Genomic DNA, 23468 nt, shown 5'->3' with positions numbered 1-23468 from the left:
TAATGTGAGATGGTGAGGGAGGGGGATATGTATTGTTAAGAAATTTAGGTTTGATCTGTATTACTTTTACAACTCAGAACGAGGAAAGAATGTAGACCTCAGGCTGGGGCTAGACTTGCTCACTTCCCTAAGGTGATGAAGGTTAACTTCCCTGTTTAAAAAAAAACCAAAGTATGCTCTATGTGCGCGGAAAATCACTGTGCCAGATCTAATAAAAAGCCACGATACCATTGGGTGTAGAAATGCAGAGATTCTCTGATCCAGGTTGTGTATTAGTGTCTTTCTGAATCACAAAGAACTCATGGAGAGTTATGATCACATTGAACACGGTAAAGGAATAACTATAATCATTTTTTTCAATTATACAAACACCACTGACTTTTTAACCAAAGACTGCTATTCTTTCAATAACACACGTTTCTCTCGCATTTCAGTTGCTTTTGCACTCACATTGCCATATGACACTCCTATCAAGGCTGTGATATCTTCAGTGAATTAAGCAACAGAGCATGGATAGCAAACAAGAAAATAGCTACTTTTCATGGAACACAAAAGAGGGAGCATTTTTCTCAGCACCGCGTCCTCATCACAACTTCTGTGTTTCCTGTCCCATGGGCGACGCCCCTACGCCCACCCTGTCTCCTTCCCCAGCAGCTCTGGGCTGCAGAGCCAGCTGCTTGCCATCCTGCTCCGCTTTAGCGCCGGCTGAAGACGGCACTAGGACCCAGGGAAGTCCCCGAGCGGGGTTCGCGGAAAGGCAGCCAGACTCCTCCTTATCTCCAGTGTCAAACTTGACATCAGCCTGCGAGCGGAGCATGGTAACTTCTCCAGCAATCAGAGCGCTCCCCCTCACATCAGTGGCATGCTTCATGGAGATATGCTCCTCTCACTGCCCTCTGCACCAGCAACATGGATTGTCACCTCTCCATCCTCCTCCTTCTCAGCTGCTCTGTTCTCAACTGCTTCGGGGAAGTGATTCCGCAGCCTTCCAATGAAGGTAAGCCAGGTACGGGGCGCGCGGAGCTCTGCCCCGCGGGGCTCACGCTCTTCAAAGCACGTTCTCACCGAAGCCTTGCACGTCGGGAAGGTGCCTCCGAACAGAGCAGTTTGCTTTGAGAGTGAACGAAAGATGTGCCTTTTTTTTTCCCCCTAACTGTCTGCTAAAAAACACTTCAGGAGATAATTTTAGATGGTCTAAACCTTGAAAATGTGTTTTTAATCTGATACCAATTGGAGCAATTACCTTGTTTGCCAATTTGAACAGAAAGAAAGAAAGAAAATCCTCCAGCGTTGCAACCCAGTTATGTTAATTGCCAACTAGCCAAGGCAGTATTTTATTTTCTAATTATGACCATGTGGTACTCCGAGAAGTTTGAAAGAAAATTCAGCCTTCCTCTCTAGACTCTTTAGTATGTTTAAAGGTAATGACAGGTTGTTCCTACTTGGGATCATGGCATTTCTGAATGGACTAAAGAGAAATCAGAGTTTGTCGAAGCGGAGGTGCGTGCTTATGGTGCAAGGGCTGTGTTGAAGTTGTGTGTATCCCGCCAGGCAATGGTTTGCTCTATGGTACAGGTTCTAATGAGCAGCATATGCCACATTAACATAAGTAATAGTTGCAGGAATTACAATAAGCTTAGGTTGGATTCTCGTTGTTTAAAGGCTTATATACAAATAGGAGAATGTATTTAATGAATAGTGGATAGCTCCTGGGAAGATATAGTAAATAACTGAATAGCAGATTAAGAGAGAATGTTCATATGCAGCAAATGGCGTTTCCTTGATGTTGTGTTATTTATTATCCTTGTAATGAGCATTAATTCTTTTTCAGTGGGTTAAAGTGCAAACCTAATGTTAAGGACACCAATGTGTTCTATAAGATTGTGTACTTAATACATACATTTTCTTTCTCCTGTGTTCCTTTTGTGATTTATTCTTGTGAATACAGTCACTAACTCTTAAAACAAACTTCTTTAAATAATTGATTAGTTTAAAGCCACACTTACAACATTAATTTCCTCTCAGTGATTTTGAACTTATAACAATAACATTTAGCAATTTATTTTGCAAGTTAACAATACCGAGGAACTGATGTGCAAACATCGTGTTATATACATCACCCCTTAGAAAATACATTGTCAAGCCAATACTGTTGTATGTGTACCCTAATTTTAAAAACACAAGTAAAACCAAAATACTTAGAAAGTTTTTTATTAAATGTAAAAACTGCCTGATACTCGGTGACCTACCTTCACTGCTAATAGAGCAGTAATTTATCTCCTTCCTTACTGACTGCCTTTATCAATTTGGCAGATTTCATTAAATGTTCTGAATCTTTTTTCTAAACAAGAAAAAAAAATTCTAAAATGTAAGGATCGAGAAAATCATCTTACCCACAAATTACTTTTTCTTTTACAAACCAAATTAAAATGTTTATTTGAAAGTAAGAGTCAATCATTCTTCCTGAATGAAAGGTAAGAGTATTCATTTGTATAACGGGTAGCATGTATAATAGGTAACATATCAATACATTAAAATTAATGTTTTAAAAATTTTGTTATTCGCAGATATTAAAATATCGACAATAACTAGAACAATAGTATTAAAATTCCCACATTGTCATGATAAATTGTATTTTCCAGATAGAATGTTTATGAACTATGTAGATATGGATATTACTGAATTAATTATGCACAAGAATGTAGCTGTTAGTCAGTATTTTTGTGGAAAACAACCTTTAAGTAAACTGCAAGAGAAAAAAGACACCAAACTATTTCACACTTATGTAAAATTAATCAGTATTAATTTAATGAAACACAGTTAATCAAATGCAAATTGCTTTTAAGCCTCACCTCATGTATGTTTGGGGATATAATGTACATAATTATGCAGACAGGCACACATTAACAATATGGATATAGAAAGGTAAATATATTCAGAAAACTGACATAATTGCATTTAATTTGCTTGGATAAAAGTTTATCCATCGTTCATGGGATTATTCCTTCCAGATTGTGTCCTATGGGTAGTGTCTCTTTTCCTTCCTGTGATTGTGAAGGGAAGCTTTAAAACAAATTTAAGATGATTTAACTTAGGTAATACTTGAGTGAGATTTTAAATATTAATCCATAGCTTGGCTCTCAGTTGAGTTGAATAACATGAAAAGTGAAAATGCCAAGTATGTGCCAAGATTTCCGTGCAATTTTTCTAACAATGTAATTTAAATAGAAAGCAATTCTTTTGAAAATGTATATATGAGAGGAGTGATGATTTTAAAATGGTACTAATGTAGTTTTCTGATACAATTTTTTAAATTTGAAATACGAAACACTAGACTGTATTTAAAATATTATGATTGAAATATTTCAACACTGTAAAAAATTTACGAGAAATTTACTGGAACGTATTTACTAGAATATATTCTTCAATCTGTTGTGAAGTTAGGCATGAGAGAACCAAAAGAGAACAAAACCAGGCCATTGACTTAATTGCTAGGACATTTGCAGTTGTGTGATTTGTTTTTAAATTTGAGATTTAATCATTAACTATCAATATTGAAATGCCATGGGTCCCTGATAAGAAAAATAACTTAGAAAATGTTTAATCTGAATTTTCCTTCTATTAATGTATTTACAAATATCTTTCTTATATGCTTTCAAGAAAATGACTCCAGGTGATAATAGAGACTCATCAACGATAACAGATATTCATAATTCCAATGGTCACTTGACTCAGCAATTGGCCTATATACTTAAACAGAACCTTATAAAAACTTTATTAAATTCTTATTAGGTCTGTTTGTTTACATGGCTTAAGAAAAGACTTTTAATGGGAAATCAGCTGTTTTTCATGGCAAAATATGATTGCTACACTATGTATTATTTTAAAAGTTCATATACTTACTCCTACTTTCCACACCAGAGGGATGATTAATGGTAAACAGAAATAACATTGGAACAAAGTTAAAACTGGATATAAAATAAAATTATCAACTGTGGCTACTTCAACCCTTTCAGAATTGGTAATAGTACTTTCTTTAAACACTTTTATACATTTATGGCAGTCTGGGGTGCAATGCACTATTAATTCATCAGTACATAATACACTAAATCATTTTTTCTATCCAAAAGAGTTCATAAATTGGATTAACATTTATCTAGAAAGCTCTTTATATTGAAAATAGAGTATCCAAAATAAAAGTGAATAAAAGTAAATATTTATATTCATATACTAGTTTTTTTAAAGACTTTTTTTATTAGCTAAGACACTATTTATATGAAATGCATTTCCCTAAATATAAATATTCTAAATACTAGAGGAAACTGTGTGATTGTTTAAAACTTAAAAGTAAAACTTGCATGTGAGTATTATAAGCCTCGCTTTGAGTATTAGGCAAATGTTGGAGAAAATAAATAATCAATTTTTTATTTTTAAAAATTACTATAAATTGGCATCATTTTTCATATATAAACACTTTTCCTCAAATAAGAACACACTGTGATTAAAACATTAATAGAGAACTAAGCTATCATATCATCTTTATAAGTTTTTTTGGTTTGGAAGAGGGTTTACATTTGCTTTTAATAGCATTTCATCATGCTAGACTAAATAATTGAATGCATTATACATTTTTGTAATTTAATAGCTCTCCTAATAGCTCACCCCTACATCCCCCCGCCTCCATGGTTAACTGTGCTATTTGCCTGAAGGTAGGAGAAACCTTAATTTCACTATTTTATAACCCACAACAGTTAACACTTGACCTAGGTCATTAACAGGATTATCAGCAAATTTGTTTAAGCTTTTACTGACAATCTGAATTGCTACCATAATATTTTGAATGTCCCATAAATAAACTTTTGGTAACCTCTCAAAATCTATCACAAAATTCATTCATTCTGAATCTGTATCTTTGTAAAGACTAGTATCTGTAATAATTTGAGTAGTGAAAATGTTCACTCAGATACCTCAATCTCCTTATTTTTATGTTTCATAATCACACTATTCCAGTCCTTGTCATAAATGAGCAGTTATAAACTCTTTTAGGTATTCCATCTTCTAGTAATAATAATAGATTTATCAATAGAAAACAGTTTCACTGTAACTATCAATATTTTTAATTTTATATTTTTAAATTATTGTTACTGTAGTTGGTAGGGGTTTTTTTTGCCTATTTTAAGGTTACAAGTTAGTTGGATATACTTCTAACTCAGAAGTGACTGGACCTATAAAAGGGAAACTACATGTAATAAAACACCATTGCCACGTGTTACATCATGGTTGTATTTTATATAAAGTTGTCTTTCCATGAAACACTAGAAATTGGGAGCTATAATGAAAAACACTTTAATATAAAAATTTAAAACAAAATATTGTACAGAATCAGATCTTAGAGAGTTATTTTTAACATTTTTTAGTAGGTTTAGGAAGTTTTCGGTAAAGTTTTTCATTTCTTGAATTTAATTAAAGTTGGCTCCTTGGTCATATTAACAACTTAGTAATCTCATGTTGCTCTTAATAAGTTTATTATTAAATAAATGATTCAGTAACATTCTTTATGTATTGCCTACATTTAACTTTCAAACTTTGGTGTGTTCCTTAAGGGTCCAACCATTTTTAACACTTTTCCACAATAACTTTCTTTCTAATGTTAAAATCCTTTCAGAAATTTAAATTTTTTTCTGAAATAAAATATATGCAATTTTTAAAGATCAAATAGTTACTTTTGCAAAGGATTTTTAAAGGCAAAGTATATTTCCACAATATATTTGATTTACTAATTTCAACACAAATGAAAAAAAAAAGTGTTCATGAAAGTTACATTTTCCAAGTCATAAGATCTTCAGGAAAATATTAATAAAACTTTCCTCAAATCATCAAACTCGATAAGGTTTTATAGACATTTACTAAAAAAAATCTGTGATCTGGACTACTTTTTATTTGAATCATTCTTTCAATGATTCGGTTTGGCATAAATACTAGATATAAGGGGAAACGTGTATTTCTTGGAAGAACATTAAGTTTTACAAGTTATTTTCTGTCAAGATCCTCAACTTTGTTTATTTTTTAACCTTTAAAATATTTAATAAACCTTGTTCCTTTAATTTCTATTTGAGAGAAGATTTAGAAGAACAGATGCAGGTGTCTCCTTTTGGGTTCTGTTTTCAGAGATCTGGATTTTATCATCAGGGAAGGTCAATAAAGGGCTTTTACCAAATACACAAGTAGCTTTCCACAGATTTTTTAAATAAAGGGTTGACCAGTAGTGTGAGACATTCATTATATTATTCATCCAGGTATACAGAAAACCAGGATTAAAAAATTACTTCTCAAAAATTTGGAAACCTTAGCTAACTCTTCTGTAACAACTTTAGAATTATTAGTAAAAGCAATATTGTGACATTGATTAAATGCAAAGTCTTCCAAGTCACAAATCAATCCGCCTAGGAAGACATCCCTCAATGTGCTCAGGGTGTGGATACATGTTCGCCATTTGCTTGATTTCATTAAGTCTGTTCCCAGTTGCTTGGTATCAGGTAGTTCTTGGAACCTGGCAGGAGGTTTTCTCCAGGAAAAGTCTGAAAGTCAGCAAGTTTTAGTTTGCCTCCTACCTGCTTCCTTTGTAAAAAAAAAAAAAAAAAAAAAAAAAAAAAAAAAAAAAAAAAAAAAAAAAAAAAGAGGGGAGGCCGATTACAAAGAAAAAATTTTTGCAAGTGAAAAGAAAATAAAAAAAAGTTGATTAGAAAACTGGAGAAGTAGAGAAAAGCAAAGGTTTTAAAGCCAATGTTAATATATGAATCATTTGCTTAAAAGAAAGACATTTATCACATAAAACATCTGGCTAATCAATTTTTATTAAATCCCTAAAAACCCTGCACACTTAAAGTGGGGTTGAGATGGAGGGGGGGCTGCATTTCTTTGTTTCTCCTTTCAAGTTTACACACTTTTGATTTTTTCCCAGAAGAAAATATTTTATCCAAGAAAGTTTTAAGAGTGTCAGCCAAAAAATGCTAAAATGCTTCCCCCTTTGAATGTCTGGACGAATGCATGTGGAGAGGTGGATGGAATCAAAACCAGTTCAGCAAATAAAGCCTCGAACTTGGAGTGATGTTATTAAACTGGAAGCCCTTAGTGTGGACATCCCCCAACCCTTCATTTTCTAAATCATGTCCTGCTGTTCCAGTCAAAGCAAAGGGTGAAAATCCACATAATCCAAACTAACATGGTGAAGTGAGAATAATAGGTGAGGAAGGAGGAGGAAAGCAAGTGGCAGCACTGTACAAACTGTTGTGAATATTCCTCGCCATGGACGGGAGTGGCCACAGGAGGGGATAACTGCGTTTCTTTTTCTTCGCCTTACACTTTCCACATTTGATAATGCCATCTTCATTAAATTACAAAAGTGTGTCCTGCGAAATTTTAGCACAAAGCAGAGCCGTACGGGTAGAGACAGTAACGTGGCAACAGGGAGATGAGCAAGTGCTCCTTGCTGCCACCACACCCACCATCAGGGTGTCTTAACCACAAACTATTCTCCGCTAGGTCCAGGCTCATTGGTGCAAAGGGAAAACACAAGTGTCTCTCAGCAGTTCACTGCTTGCTCACTCTGCATCAAATTAAAGATGAGATAATAAAAAAAAACATCTCCGGGTGCGCGTAACGCAGTCTCAGCCCTCTGGAGGCCAGTGGGTTCTTTGTGCACGAGTCTCTCCGCGCCTGGCTGCCCAAGTCAGCTCCCGGAGCGCCACCAGGGTGCCACGGCCTCCGTCCCGAGGTAGGGTGGGTGGGCGAGCGCAGTCTGATGCTCTTTTGCTCCGGGTTTCTGCCTCCGGGCGGACGGTGTAGACCCTGCGTTGTAGGCTGTAGCGAGCGGAGCGCGAAGGTGCAAAGCTACGCGAACACGAGCGCCAGGAGGAGACTGGAGCGCGCGAGAGGCAAACGTGCGCCCTCTGCCTGCTGCCGCGGATCTGCTGGCACTGGGAGAGCACGGCGTACTCCTTGCCACCTGGACCCTCCTTACCTGGGCGTCGGTAAGACGCCAGAGAGTCCGTGAGCCTTGGACAGGCCTGGCAGGTCCTGACCTGAGGAACAGACTTTAATTCAGGATCTACGATCGCCCTGCCGCCTTTCACATTGCTGTCAGCTAGGCTTTTCAGTTTGATGTCTGGAAGTGGCGTGTCTCTTTTCCATCCATTTTCATGGGTTCACCAGGTGACAGCCAGGGGAAGGAGCTATTCTGCAAGGTTCGCCGCAGGATTGAGAAAGCATCTCTTACTGGGCGAGCTTGGTTGAGACTCACAGGAGTTGCCTCATACGCCCTGTTGTCCAGCTTGCTGATTTCTAACCCTATCCCTTTATTATTTCTTCATCTTTTGGACATTCAACTCTTTTGGTGTCGCTAGACTAAAATGAAGAATCTTTTTTTTTTTTTTTTTTTTAGAAAACTTTTCTTTAAAACTACCTGCTAGTGCCACCTGTTAGGCCCCTAGTAATTGCTGAGGGGATGTCAGTAAACTTTTCCCGTGTGAGTATTCAAAAGTTGTCTGTGTTCTCCCAAAGCCCGTATTTGACTGACACCGTTTTATTAAAACAGGATTTTTCCTCTTCCAATATTAGGAGTAAACATGGAATGGGCCAGAGAGGGTTTTTGGGAGCTGTGCTATCGAGATAGCTTGGTGGTTGGATGATCCTGATGTTTCTGTGGCTGTGTTAGAACTTCAGCGTTTTTCATAAAAGATGGTTTTGTTAAATCAGTACCATGTTCAACATTGAGAAAATAATTGCTCAGTGTTCTGCTGGCAAACAGATTTTTCCCCTACATTATCATTCATGACTTACTGAACCTCATTTAATCATTAAAGCAGCCCTCAAATAGGTAACATGACATTTCCCATTGTTACAACTGAGGAAACTGAGAAAATGGATCATAATAAAGTGGTAACTAAGCCAAGCCCTCTCTCGTCTTTGTCTTTTGATTTTAACCTCATATGTTTTCTCCTAGACACAAATGCCTATGAACTAGGGAGGCATCATTGCCAGGAAAAGCACTAGCTTCTCAACCTTAATCCCAGTGACTGTACTAATTTGTCTTCTGACTTTGCAAGGATAATTTAGAAACATTCAGAAATTTGTAGTGAAAAATTGAAGAAAACCATATAAATGAGGGTACTTTGGAACTATAGAGTGGTTACACTCATAAGTTATGATTATCTGTGTGTGGGGGGGGACCCACTAAGAAACTAAGTTAAAGGAATTTGATGCGGACAGAAGAGTAGATGAAAATATCTGTGATGACTTTTCTTCACACGTTCTTACCTTTGTGTTCCTTTCCTGACACCCAAACACTTCTTTCCTCATCCTGGAAAGATTTTGTCAGGAATTCCATACATACAGATAGTGAGGAAATTGTCAATACAACCAGAGTGTGATTATTTCGGGTTATGTGTAATAAAAATGAAGTGTGAATTAACAATTGGAATTGTCTTAAGGTCAATAATAGGGGAAAATAGAACATGGTCTAAAAAGTAGACTTTAGTCTCTGTGGAAATTTCCCTCCATTTAAAACATAATCTTTAAATTACTTAAGATGAGAAAATAAATTTTAGTGATTTAGCTCTTCTTTCATAAAAGCACTTGTATTCTATTTAACTGCAGCCATTGAGAAAAGGTAGCTACAACGGGCTTTTGAAAGATAGCAAATTAAGTTGGGGGCAATTACATTTTTGATGTGGGTATTTCAGCACATATGTTTTGCATTAATTGCTGCAATAAATTCTGTTAACCTGGCAAAGAGCAAAAATAGCATATTGATGACATCAGGCTTCCAAAGTACAAAGTAGCTTTTAGTATCTTGCTTTCTTCACTGTAACATTAAAAAAAAAAAAAAAAAAAAAAACTAATGTGTTAGCTAACTAAAGAGTTAGCAAATCTTTCAAGCTATTGGCACATTTTCCGTGAACAAAAGTGAAGAACTAGCAACAAACTTTTTCCCCCTTACTTCCAGAGAATTCATGTCAATTACTCATTTTCCTATTATTTGATTTTTTTATATTCATATTTGTTACTCATTTTCCTATTATTTGATTTTTTTATATTTATATTTGGGTTTTCAGAACTCTCTCAAATCAAGGCAAATGTAAACTGACTTTAAAGACTCCAAACTGAGCTGTCTTCCCTGTTAAGACAAACATCTTGACTGATTACATAGCAGGGCCTCAAAAGGGACTTAAGCAAATAGAGAATTGTGGGTTAATTTTATTACTGAGAAGTTTAGTTGGTCAATATCAAAACTGTTTCTTCTTGATTTTTAATACATTCATTTTGAGAAGGTTAATGTATGTTTTTTCAATTAATAGTTAAGAAAAATAGATGAATAAGCTCTACAGGTCCAGTAAGTGTAAATTGCCTCATGTAAGGCTTTAAAATTTTACTTTTTGCCTGTGATAAAGTTGGTTGATTTCCAATCAACAGGAAATTGTAACATTTCCTATCTACCTCAGATTCACTAAGGGAAAGACAGAGCAGCTTGTTAGTAGTTAACATATATTTATTTCCTGATTTTCAAACCCAATTTAGCAATTAATAAAACTGTACAGCTTTTAAAGGTGTATATTCTTTCATTGTATCTGATGGCAGTCTTCACACTGAGGGAAAGTCTGGGAAGCTAATTTGCAATGTCTTCCATGTGGATTATCTAACTAATCCTCTGGGTAAGCAAAACACCACTCACAGGAGAAGTCTATTTGCAGCACTGTGTGGTGTGTTATATCACCAACAGTATTGTCCTCTTACAAAACTGAGCTATTCCCAAACTGTAAGCAAAATTTTATGAATAAATATACACCTGTTGACCTCACTATGGCATAAAATTTTATTTTTTTTTGAATTACAAACAGGTGGTGTAAAAAAAAACAAAAACAACCATTGATTTATTTGTCACTATCTGATCTTGTTCATTTTCCCCAATTGTCCTCTGATTATCTATAATATTCAAAGGTGGCAAAAAGGCTAGAGTTATATACAAATTGAGACTTTTTCCCCCTCGAGTAAGTCACAGCTGATCATGGTAGATTTTGCTTTTTTACAGAATAAAAGAACTGACAGCATCATAGAAAACTAGAACTAGAATTAAGTTAGATTTTTACTCTTTTATGAAATCTATAAACATCACCAAATCTAGTAGCTGCCAAATATTGGAAATATTTTCAAAGATGCAGTATAAAAGGAAATCGTATTTTTCTCTTGGTTTACTTTTACTATCTGGTTTACTATAGATAAGCTAATACTCATTTACATTAGATAACTCAAAAAGATAAACTTAGATATTTTATTATAGTGTTCTTGACACTTCTCATCTAAATTATGATTTGATTGTCCTTGTTCTCTGAAAAAGAAATTTCCACATGTAATTATATGTATTTCATCTGGCTAAACTAGTTAATCTATGCTTAACAATGGTGTTTTTCTTCTATATTTTCAGATACAAGTGATTTTCTTTGACATTTGTACATTGCATAAGGAAAATTTTTCTTATCTTTGAAAGTGACGTTCCAAATCATACTAAATGTTTTAATATTCCCACAAAAATTATAAAATGAGAGGAAGAAAACCAAAAAGATATAAAATTAGTAATATTCCTTTAAATTTTTCTTTCCAAAGGTGATCCTTTGGAAATTAACCAAGCATATTTTGTTTTATGTTTGGCCAGGTTTGTAGTAGGTTTACTACCCTAACCCTATTAGTGAAAACTTTGGAACTCTAAATGTAATGACAAAGGCACAACTTTAAGAATCATTACAATGAGTCAAGAAAAAGGTTGATATATAACTAATTGCCTATTACATAATAATAACTCATCTTTCATATTATTATAATTTATTGTTTATTTACCAAACAGTGCTTACCTGAGGATTAGTTACCCACTGGAGTTTGCAAAAAAATATATGCTAGGGACTGGAATGCTCTGTGCTCTTGAAGATGTCAAATTCAATGGTATAAATAAATCTAAAATAAATACTTTAATAAAAATTGTTATAATATAGATATGAAAATTATGAAAAATACGATATGAATCTTTAGTGGAGGGTGAAATTTAAGTCCCAGAACAGAGTCCCTAAGAGACAGGGAGAATTTTTTTAAGGTAAAAGATAGTAATAAATTCATAAAAACAAGGGCTAGGAGATTAAATGATTTGCTTAAGTTCATGTGGTGGGGATAATTTTAACCCAGATTTGTTTTTAACTGCATGTAACTTTAAAAATAATTTAAATGACTATATAACAAAGACACACTTTTAAGCATGTCCAAAATAACTAAATATTCAGAAATAGTTCTTCTTATTAAGCACATACCTAAACTAATATAAATTCTGTGTGAGTGCATGTGAATATATTGGAAACACATGTGACTGAATATCAAAATAGAACCATCGCCAAATAAAAACTTCTGTAGGTGCTATTGCTATTATGACTACACTACCCAAAAATATCTCATTGGTCTTTATTCGCATTTTGCCATCCCTTTCATCAATAAATTAAAAGTTTTCTGACTCCAGTGCAGAGTTTGATGCTTTCCATTGACACTATGCTCCTAAGATGCAAAGGAAAAGACTAATGTTTTGAAATAAACTGCTAAGAACGTGGTACCATATTTGATCCTTTGTGGACCATTATAAAGACCCAAAAACAAATCTTGAAGAGTTTGTTCATGTGTGTGTGCCTCTGTTTGTAGATGTCAGTCAAATTTGTATTGTCATGATCAAAATAAATGACACACCTGAGATTTTAGACAATCCAGATATTCTGCAGAATATGATGAAGTCAAACCTTTATTCTGATTTTAGTTTTCCAGAAATTTGTTTAATAAGGAAACCAATTTCTTCTACAGTGGGGTTCTTTCAAAACAATTATGTGTGTATGTATGTGCACATGTGTGTTTGGGGATGCCAAAATGTCCAGAGGATGTTTTTAAATTTAAACTTACTTTTGTTTCATCACTACATTCTTTGTTTCCTATGCTAGAATTTTGAATCTTTATATCCAACAGACTTCTAGAAACCATTTTATTTCTAAAGGAAATACTATATGAGTTATTCTGTAGGCCAATTTTCTTCTTCTCTTCTATTTTCACAGCCAACAGTCAAACTCTGGCTGAACAGATAGCCTGTACTATCTGGATGTCAATATTCTACATTTTATGATAATATGATTTTTTAAATACCCAGATAGACTGATTTTATGGGGTGAAGGCAAAATGCATATGCTGTAGTTTAAACTATTTCCCTTAATGACTATTTGTATTTCATAACTGAGTAATATGTTTTCATTTTTCACTTTTTAATCTTTCAAAAAGGTCTCTGAATTGGATGTAAACAAGTCATTCTATTACTTCTGGAACACTTTAAAAAGCAAAACTGTGAAAAATAAAATGCTGTTTACATAATAATGTCCTGGTTTTAGAAACTTACATTTTGGGAGACACATTTTACTTGTCTGAATGATTCATAATATCAGTTAACAATGGAGAGAAACAAAGAGCTGTTATTTAAGTCAGGCTGTTAGTGTACTAAAAATTCACTGGCAGTAGAGCATCACAACTCATTTATGTGAAAGGATTATTGTGTTATAAGAACACATTTTCTACTGATATCTTGATACCTGTTTGTTCCATAATAGTTTCAATATTAGTATGACCTTTATATTTCTCTGATTAAAAGAGAAAAAAAGGAAATTTTAACACTTTATAAACAGCATAGGATTGACATTTACTAAAGTGTCCGAGTTTCTACTAGAATTCTGTTCTATATTATTTCCTGAATCCCTCTAGTTATAAAAACACAGACTCATCTTACTGTGAGACTCTGTTTGATTCCAAGGAGTTCCCCCACTGTTGGCAAAGATTGAGATGAGACAGCTAATTACAATTTCTTCTATCACTAAGATCTTTATAGAAATAAATCCAAAATTATTGCCCAGGAGAAAAAGCTAATGAGAAAGAATAAGTTAAGTTCAGAAATCTTCTTATATCACATAAATAGGCTGTTAAAATGCCCCCTGACCAAAGGTTTTTCATAACAATGTTTAACATGGCAGCATTTAAAAAATTATTACATCGGCGTGGTGCTGTGGCTCACATCTGTAATCCCAGCACTTTGGGAGGCCGAGGCGGGCGGATCGCGAGGTCAGGAGATCGAGACCATCCTGACTAACGTGGTGAAACCCTGTCTCTACTAAAAATACAAAAATAAAATTAGCCAGGCATGGTGGCGGGCGCCTGTAATCCCAGCTACTCGGGAGGCTGAGGCAAGAGAATGGTGTGAACCTGGGAGGCGGAGCTTACAGTGAGCGGAGATCGTGCCACTGCACTCCAGCCTGGGCGACAGAGCGAGACTCCGTCTCAAAAAATAATAATAATAAAAAAATTATTACATCATAATTTTAGCTGTTCATTTGATAAAAATTGCATAAATTAGCATTTCTGTGATACAAAATGCTGCTAAATTTAGCACAGTTTACAGGAACTTTTATCTGCACACAATTGATGCATAATAGTTGACTTCGTTTATAGGACAACATTTTTATAATTTTTTATCTGTGAAATAAAATACTAATTAGATCTATTAAAAATATTTTGGCTGGGCGCGGTGGCTCATGCCTGTAATCCCAGCACTTTGGGAGGCCAAGGCATGCGGATCATGAGGTCAAGAGATCGAGACAATCCTGGCCAACATAGTGAAACCCCGTCTCTACTAAAAGTACAAAAATTAGCTGGGTGTGGTGGCACACGCCTGTAGTTCCACTTACTTGGGAGGCTGAGGCAGGAGAATCGCTTGAATCCAGGAGGCAGAGGTTGCAGTCAGCCAAGTTTGTGCCACTGCACTCTAGCCTGGCAACACAGGGAGACCCCGTCTCAAAAATAATAATTATTATTATTATTATGCTTGAGTAGAAAGAAAATAAATACAAACAGGAAGTCCACAGGAACAATTAAATTAAGAATATACAAGCACAGGAGATAAAAGTTATGTTGCAATACATAAGTACATCAAAAAAACTATCTTCTCTAAACTTCTCAATGTCATACCCTGGTGCATACAGTAAAACAGAAAAGCTGAGCTTTGGTGAATTCCTATCAGAAAATATAGGTCGATTTCTTAATTCTGTATTATGTTTGACCAGAGAACTACACAGAGAATGATAACACTGAGAACAAAATTTATTTCTTTCTGTATCATTTTCCTCAATTCGTGACATTTAAATATATTTAGAAGCAGATTGAAGAGCTCTGTGTAGTCCTGTAACCTAGAGCAAAGTTAGTCTGCTTATTATAACAGAAAGTGATGAAAATGATAAAGATAAGTATTTGTGAAATGCGGCTGGGACAATTACAGTGATGTTGTGCATAGAAAGAAACTGTCATTACTCTTTAGTGAAAACAAGATGTAATCAAAGGATGGGCTTATTTGGTTTTATAGTTATTTGTACTTGGCTATAAAAGTCCCTTATAACTGAAGGTTTTACAAGAAAACATGTGCATTATTATATGAGTTTGAAATTCTTTAGCCATTAAAGCCTACTGTTCACCTTGAAATGATTGTTTAATAATTATTTATAACTCAGTTTCATAAAATGCAACTATAGCATTACCACAAAGCCTATGGGTGTATTATTAGGTAATTGGAAAGATCTGCTTCAGTAAAAAAAACTGTGGCATTTAATTTTAAAAACCTTTTAGAACTGTCTGCATGTTTGTAGCACTTAAAAATCTTTCCAGGTTTGAATATTAGTTTCACTCTCCGTCTTTGTAAGTGGACAAGTAGCCACTATGAATCAGAATTTAGAAATGTCCTTTAAAAATCTTTATGTGTTAATAATTCTCTAAAAATCAAAACTCCAGAAACTTGTACATTTTTAATCTGCCCTCACTAACTGGGAACATTTGTTTCAAGCCCTTATTTTAGTGACTGAGAACTTGAAAAAAAAATCTTAGTTTGTTCCTTTTACTAAGAAGAAAAAACGATGTAAATTATTTGAATAGGCAATTATTTGTGACACTACCAATACTAATAAGCAATTTTACTAGGAGTGGACTTTTGATTGAGTCTCTCCATTGTGATAGAGGATAGGAAAGGAAGAGAGAGGATGACTCTGGGAATCTCAATCCCACAATCCAACAGAGGGGGAAATGTAACAGTAGAAATCAGTGGCAGAAATGACATCCAGGTTTCCTCCTTTCCATAAGTACTTATTACCAATTTGAGCCAATTTGCTCTATACTTTGTTCCTTTTTTTGTTTGTTTGTTTTGTTTTGTTTTGTTTTGTTTGTTTCTGAGACGGAGTCTCGCTCTGTTTCCCAGGCTGCATTGCTGTGGCGCGATCTCGGCTCACCGCAACCTCCGCCTCCAGGTTCAAGCGATTCTCCCGCCTCAGCCTCCCGAGTAGCTGCGATTACAGGCGTGTGCCGCCACGCAGGCTAATTTTTGTATTTTTAGTAGAGATGAGTTTTCGCCATGTTGGCCAGGCTGGTCTTGAACTCCTGACCTCCGGTGATCCACCCGCCTCGGCCTCCCAAAATGCTGGGATTACAGGCATGAGCCACCGCGCCCGCAACTATACTTTGTTCTTACTCCTTTACTCCATTCTACACCTCCTTATTTGGACCACCATTCCTTCTTTCCAGATCTCAGTAACTTAGTGCCCATCTGAAAGCCAAATCAACAGTCCAAGTAAGGATTGCCTTACCCTTCTTATGAATATAAGCCCCTTCTAGTTATACATCACTATTTAAAAGCAATTAGAGGCAGTAAAACATGTGAAAGGAAAACCTAGAACCATATCCATCTATACTTAAGACGGTGATTTCCAAATTCATTTTTGCCCAGAAAAACTCCACTTATTTATTTACCAACTTAAATAGAATCATGACATTTAAAAACATTTCCAATTTAAATCACTTTCATTAAAAAAGTTAATATATTCCACATAGTTTTTTGAATATAAGATATTCTAAAATTAAAAAAACAATGTGTTTTCTGTTACACACCAAACATATTTGGCAATCACATCATTAGAATATGAAATCTGGGAAGGTGTAACTTACAGCTTTGATAAATAACTGGCATGAGATAGCCATTAAGGAATGAAGTCATGCATATGTTCCTATCCAGCCTTAAGAAAGTTTTCTTTTTGTCAGATTTTATCATTGTGAACTCGCATTGTCCAGCAATTGAAATAAACTATCCAATTACTAGTGCAATTAAAACTCAGTCCACAGTATTATATTTGTACGTCACAACTCATCAGCCTATCCTGTCTGTCCTAGCGTTTGAAAGGAAATGATCAGGTCCACATATGTTTAGAGAGGGGACAGCATTATAGAAACCAAATTTCTTGCCTGTATCTGTGTGAGGTTTAAGATATGTATTGCAATGTTACATTGAGTCAATGTATGCAGAGAAATCGCTCACAGATTTACTTGGAAATCCCACTCATTTTCTTTTCTTACCTGAATTATGCTATATACTCAAACAGTTCTACAGCGGATCACAGGAGATTTGAGGTTTGTATCCTGGGAGTCCCAATTAAGTAACCATTCACTTTAAAGTATTTAGAATTCTTAGACGGTGTTGTTTTTATTTGGGTATAAACAAAGGGCACTTTATAAATCCAAAGTATGTGCTTTTAAAATGTGTTTTGAAGTTAACTATTCTACTCTACTAGATCATGTATTTAGGTCATGTAATTGAATTATAAATATAATTCAGAAGCCAAAATGGAGCTGTTGTTAAATAATATTAATGTATTAAATTTACAAGAAGGAAGTCTGTACAGCATGTTATAAACTCATGGTGGTTTTAAAGATATTTATGGTATTTGAACATCACAGCAACATTGCAAGATACTCAGGGTAGATATAATTGATAGACAATAGAATCAGAGTCAGAAGTAATGCTGCTAATTGTGTTTTTCTCATTTATGCTAAATGGAGTGCACTAAAAATCTAATTTCTGAGTAAATGCAATTAATTTAATTAACCTTCTACACTTACTTTGACTGTAGGGTCTAACTGATTTTGGTTTATTTACATTTAATTAATCTTCTACACTTACTTTAATTGACTGTATGGTCTAACTTATTTTGGCTTATTTGTTCTCCTTTGAGTAGAAACCAAATGCTGATGTGATTAGTCCAGTTCTTTTCCATTGTTTTCATTATCAGAAGAATCTTAAGGATATAGTAGTTCATTAGTTGACAACCTACATTCCAATAAGTAATTTATTAAATGGAGTCTATGTAATAATCATATCTTCTTCTTCTCACTCTGGTTACTAATACTGAGATTAAACTAGTGATTGATCTTAGCATGTGGAGTAACATATAACTATCATTTAGTAATGTGCAATTATTACCTGAACACAATGATACATTAAGCCATTTAAACCCCTAAGGACATTGCAAATATAATCTAATAATTTATGTATAATGGCAAGCTGATTTCTACTGTGCAAATCCCATATAAAGCTCAGAGAAATTAAATGATTGGTATGACACAACTAACAATTGAACAAAGTATATCTTTTATCGGAATGAATGTTGGTAATATCCTTTAATTTAAAGGTGAGGAAGTATTTTCATATTTTCAAAAATTTTCTAACACTGATCTGAAATATGATCTATAACATTGATTAATTGGTTGAGGTTTTTAAATTATTTTTCAGAGATAATTACAATATAATTAAGCATATTGTTAATTTCCAAACTGATATCCTGGGAAACAATTCAATTATGGAAATTATACTATGTAATCCATGCAGCGGCTATCTATCTTCTGTTTTAATCTTAATACAATTACTTCTCATAAGGATTAATTTATTGGGAAAAAATTCTTTAATCATTAAGGAATTATAATGTAAAAGGTAAAGTTTATGTTTGTCTTTCACTAGCAAAACTTAAAGAATCTAACTTTGAGAATTGTATTTCTTTTAAATTGTAATGATCAAGAGCCTGACTTTTACCCACCTAATGTATTTATCAACTAACGAGGTAATCAAAATTTTAGTACTGCTTGAAAATTTAGAAACCTAATGTCTATCAAATATGTAATTTATTTTTCTTAACATTTTATAAGATTAATATTTTCTTCCTAAAAAAGTTGAGATTGTTTTTTAAAGTCTATCAAATACATAATTTATTTTTCTTAACATTTTATAAGATTAATGTTTGCTTTGCAGAAAAAAATACTTGAGATGATTTTTAAAAGGATGGTGCTTTTCATGTATCAGGAAACACTTTATAAACAACATGAGAACATGTTGTGCAGTGTATGTATTTACATTATGTTTTGGTTTGTGTATATAAGTAACCCCTGAAAATGATTCCCTTCTATTATAGTTATTGATTTTCATGGTCTGGTTCATGTTAATAATGCATGCTTAGTTTATGTAGCCTTCCTTCACATCCTCCATTAGTCAATCATGGGATTGTTTTCTAATTTAGAAGAAAGATGAGGTAAAACCATAGTTTCCATTATTTAATAGGTCAGATAGACAATCAAAGTGAACCTTTTGTTATTAATTGTATTTGAAGTGCTGTTTTATATTTTATTTTCTAACCTATTACAAATGAATATTCAGTATGGAAAATAAAAAATGTTCCATCTTCTTTTAATAATATATTAAAAATGCAACCATATGCATGTTATACTTTACTTTTTGTGTACAAATATCGATTAAAAGTCATTAGAACTAGCACAAAATTCTGAGTAAAACCACTAAAGCCTTTGAGTAAAAATAACCACTTTAAATAAAGCTTTACACAGGTGTTATTATAAAACATAGTTTTACTTTGATTTCTCCTCAAATTGGTAGTTAAGCTTTTTTTGTGTTACATATAAGTAAATAATGAATACATTTTTAAAAAATCCACATTGCAGAATAATATGTTTAGTATTAGCCGGGGATGATATGAAGGTGTCATATTAGATATAAATAAACAGATATATTGATTCACTCTGGCAACATATTTAAGAAATGAATTACTTGTGGAATCATGTGTAAATTTATCAAATTTAATATTTTTGAAGTTATTTTGATATGCTAGCATTAATGTTGTTTTCTATTTTGCATTTTTATTGTTTCCTCTTTAAACCTGTAATTATTATGTCAGAAACTGTCAGTATATTTAACATTAACCTATCCTTGTAAACAAATGCAAACAGTTTAAAAGGACACAGAAACTTTTGATCTCTTAACTTCCCCTGTGTATTTTTTGTAATTTCCTTCTTTTTATACTAATTATAGACTTATAATGAGAAGGAAGAGTTATGTTTTTTGAGCAACATCAACAACAGACAATGTGAACTCAACAGAAGCAAATAGAAATAATTCACTGTTACTAACTGTGTTTGTGTATTATGTTTTATTTTAGTCAATCTACTGGATTCAAAGACAATTCAAGGGGAGCTGGGCTGGATCTCTTATCCATCACATGGGGTGAGTTCAATAAACTATCAAAAGGAAACATTTTCTCCATTACCTGTCTTAGGGAGCAGATGAATTTGTTGTATTCTCTAAAGAGAACTCTTGTACTTCTGGTGACAAATTATACTTACAGGGGTATTCAATATATGGAGTAGCACAGCTTGACATTTGTGTCCAATGGAGCTGCTGAGAATTTTGAAGATTTTTTTCTCCTTAATTTATCAATTGCTTGAATAGACTGATTCAATAGTTTAATTATTATTGGCATCATGTCAATGATCTAAGAGTGACTTTTTTTTAATGTGATCAGAATAGGTGAATTAATTAGACTGCCTAAATTTCAGGTAATGTAGAAAGTGTGTATTTGGAGATGGTAATCTCCAAAGTCATCGCCTTAAAATCAACCTCGGTAACTGCTTTTCAAGTAGTTAGAATTTATTGGTCAACAGTGTAAACCTATGTTGTCTTAATTTACTTGTTTAAAATGTCTACAATTTGCCTAGATCAGCTTAAAAATGGGAATATTGCTTAGAAAAAATCTGCTGCTGCCTTTAAGTTTTAAACTTTTTACATAGCTTTGGTATTTTATCAATCCAGATACAAACTACAGAGTGTGTAGCATTTTGGTGTTCGGAATGACTATAATGAGCCTTTTCTGGGAGAACATTTTTCTTTTATTTTTTCTGAAAAATTGGGGGGGGTTGCATTTCTCAAACTCTTTTCCCTACACAATTGTGTAATAAATTCCTGAGCATACCTTTTTGTTTCTGAGTATAGTTTGTGAAATATGTGAAGTGCTATTTTGAAATATTTGTCATAGGAATAAATCTCTGTATTCCTGTCCTTCTATGATAGTCGTCTTTTCAAGAGATTGTAATTACTTCCACTTCGTATTGGCGTTCAGTCTTTAGATTTTTGTGCCTAAATATACACATTTTTATGATAGCGCCAGTTTCTTCACCAGCGGATGTTTTCCATCAGAGATACTTCATCTATCTGTCGTCTTTGTATCTGCTTCTCTTCCTGACACACCTTGACGTTGACAATATGCCAAAACCTAAAATCAAGCCTTCATTAGTTACTTTAGAGGAGAGAGTATGAAGTAAGCCAGGATTTGGTTTTCCCAGAGGTGTAAAAGGAATCAAATGATTAGGATAAAAGCACAGCCTAGGTTGTCATAAAGAGTGAATTGAAACTCAAGATTGAGCTGGAAAACTCATTTGAAATTAATCATCTAAAAGTCAAACCTCACCTTAATTTGATTTTAAAAATTTAAATTTTTCATGACTCCTTCAGATAATATACCAGAGAATCTGCTGCCTCAGTATATAAGAAAAACAAAAACTATAGTAACATTTAGTTACTATATATTAGTATATAGTACACTATATACCATACATACACACACTATATACTATATATACTACATACTAAATAATATAGTATATATATTACTATATTAGTATCTATAACTAATAGATACATGTATGTTTATTTTTTAAAACAAGAAATCATCTTATGTTTCACAGCAACAGTCTGGCTTATGTTTTCCTTTAAAGAAAGTATAATGGTAACACATTTTTATATATTGAGAATTGGGGGAAATGAATTCTCCCATTGTTATTCTCATAGATAATGTGATGGGATAGAGTTGGCACTTCTACTTCCAGAGCTATGTTGGAGGTAGACAGTGGGGTGTTCTTAGCACCTTGCTGGGTGAACTGTGGCACAGGGACAAACCAGCAACATCAACCCGTGGGAGATTATTAGAAATGCAGGCTACCAGACCCTGCTCCAGACATTGTGAATCAGAACCTGTATCCCAATAGGTGACTCTTTAGCACATTAAATTTGAGAATCACTCCTCTGGATAAATTACCTCTTCACATTTCCCATCTCTGGCCCAATATACTATCTCTTTGTTGCCTAGAAATCTCTTATAGCTTCCACAGTCAGAAGTTTTCAGTTTCTTCTTTGGTTTACTGTTGCCTCAGAGAGCCCCAGTCGGTCCCATTAGCTCCTCTTCATTGCTGTCCTCTGTTAATCTTGCAACTGTGATTTTCCTATTTCTGATGCATAAAATAGCCTAAAACAGTTGGTCATTCTCTTCAAGCTTATCATTATTATTTGCAGGGAGAAAAGAGAGAAACTCCCCAATAGTTCATTAAACTTACAATACCTAAGAACTCCAAAGCTAAAAAAAAGAATAAAATCAAATGATGTGAATTGTTGTTCTGTGGTGATATGTAGTGTATATTTCCTTTAAATTTCCCACACACTATGTTAACCGTAATATATATAAGGAAATATATAGTGCAGATTTAGAAAACATTAGGTCAATAGTTTTTTTTTTTTTTTTTTTTTTTTTTGAGAAACTGACCAAATTACTGGGTGAAAATAATGTATGGTAAGTTTAGGTTTTGGATTTAATAGCCTGGCATATACAAATATTTGTGCCTCTAGATTCAATTAATTATTGTTATTGCTCTCATTTTTGATATGACAAGGATAGATTAGTTTTGTGGTTGTATTGTTTTTAAAGGAAATAGATACTTATAACAATTGTGATATCCTTGCTGAAACATTTTTCATTAAAAAAGACAAGTAATAGCTGGAAATGGCTTTGAGTTTGTTATTTTTCAAATTAATTAACTCTAATAACTGGCCGTACATCTGACTAGAGGATAACTAAAATATGACTGTAAGAGGAAAAAGATCATAATAACAATATTATGCCATATTAAATCACTGCAAATTCTCACTCTTGATTTAGGGTAGCGGTTCTTAACAGGTTGAGCGAGTAAGGGAAGAGGGAATTTTTATATTGCCTCTGGGGGATATTTGGCAATGTTTGAAGACTTTCGTAACAACTGAGGAAAGTAGGCAATTTTACGTTTTTTAGTAGGGGAGACCAGGGGTACTGCTAAATATCTTCCAATGATCATGGCAGCCCCTAAAAAGAAGAATGACCTGGTCTAAAATGACGGCCTAA

General features: G+C 33.9%; 1 protein-coding gene across 3 annotated transcripts in view; it reads left to right on the top strand.

Annotated features, from left to right (window-relative positions):
- Positions 1–781: 781 nt before the first annotated feature.
- EPHA3 (EPH receptor A3) overlaps positions 782–23468 on the top strand; it is a 372702-nt gene continuing 350015 nt past the window's right edge. For 2 of the 3 annotated variants that reach the window (XM_003255127.2, XM_012497854.2), the window contains exons 1-2: positions 782–997; positions 20424–20488. In XM_003255127.2, coding sequence (XP_003255175.1) covers positions 910–997; positions 20424–20488 — 153 coding nt within the window. In that variant the 5' untranslated portion in view covers positions 782–909. The remainder of the gene's footprint in view (positions 998–20423; positions 20489–23468) is intronic. The other variant, XM_012497853.2, reaches the window with a different exon arrangement.

The sequence above is a fragment of the Nomascus leucogenys genome, chromosome 21, assembly GCF_006542625.1.
Source record: "Nomascus leucogenys isolate Asia chromosome 21, Asia_NLE_v1, whole genome shotgun sequence".
In the NCBI taxonomy this organism is placed as follows: Eukaryota; Metazoa; Chordata; class Mammalia; order Primates; family Hylobatidae; genus Nomascus; species Nomascus leucogenys.
Note: the sequence above shows the minus strand (reverse complement) of the source record. Positions and strands in the feature narration are given on the sequence as shown.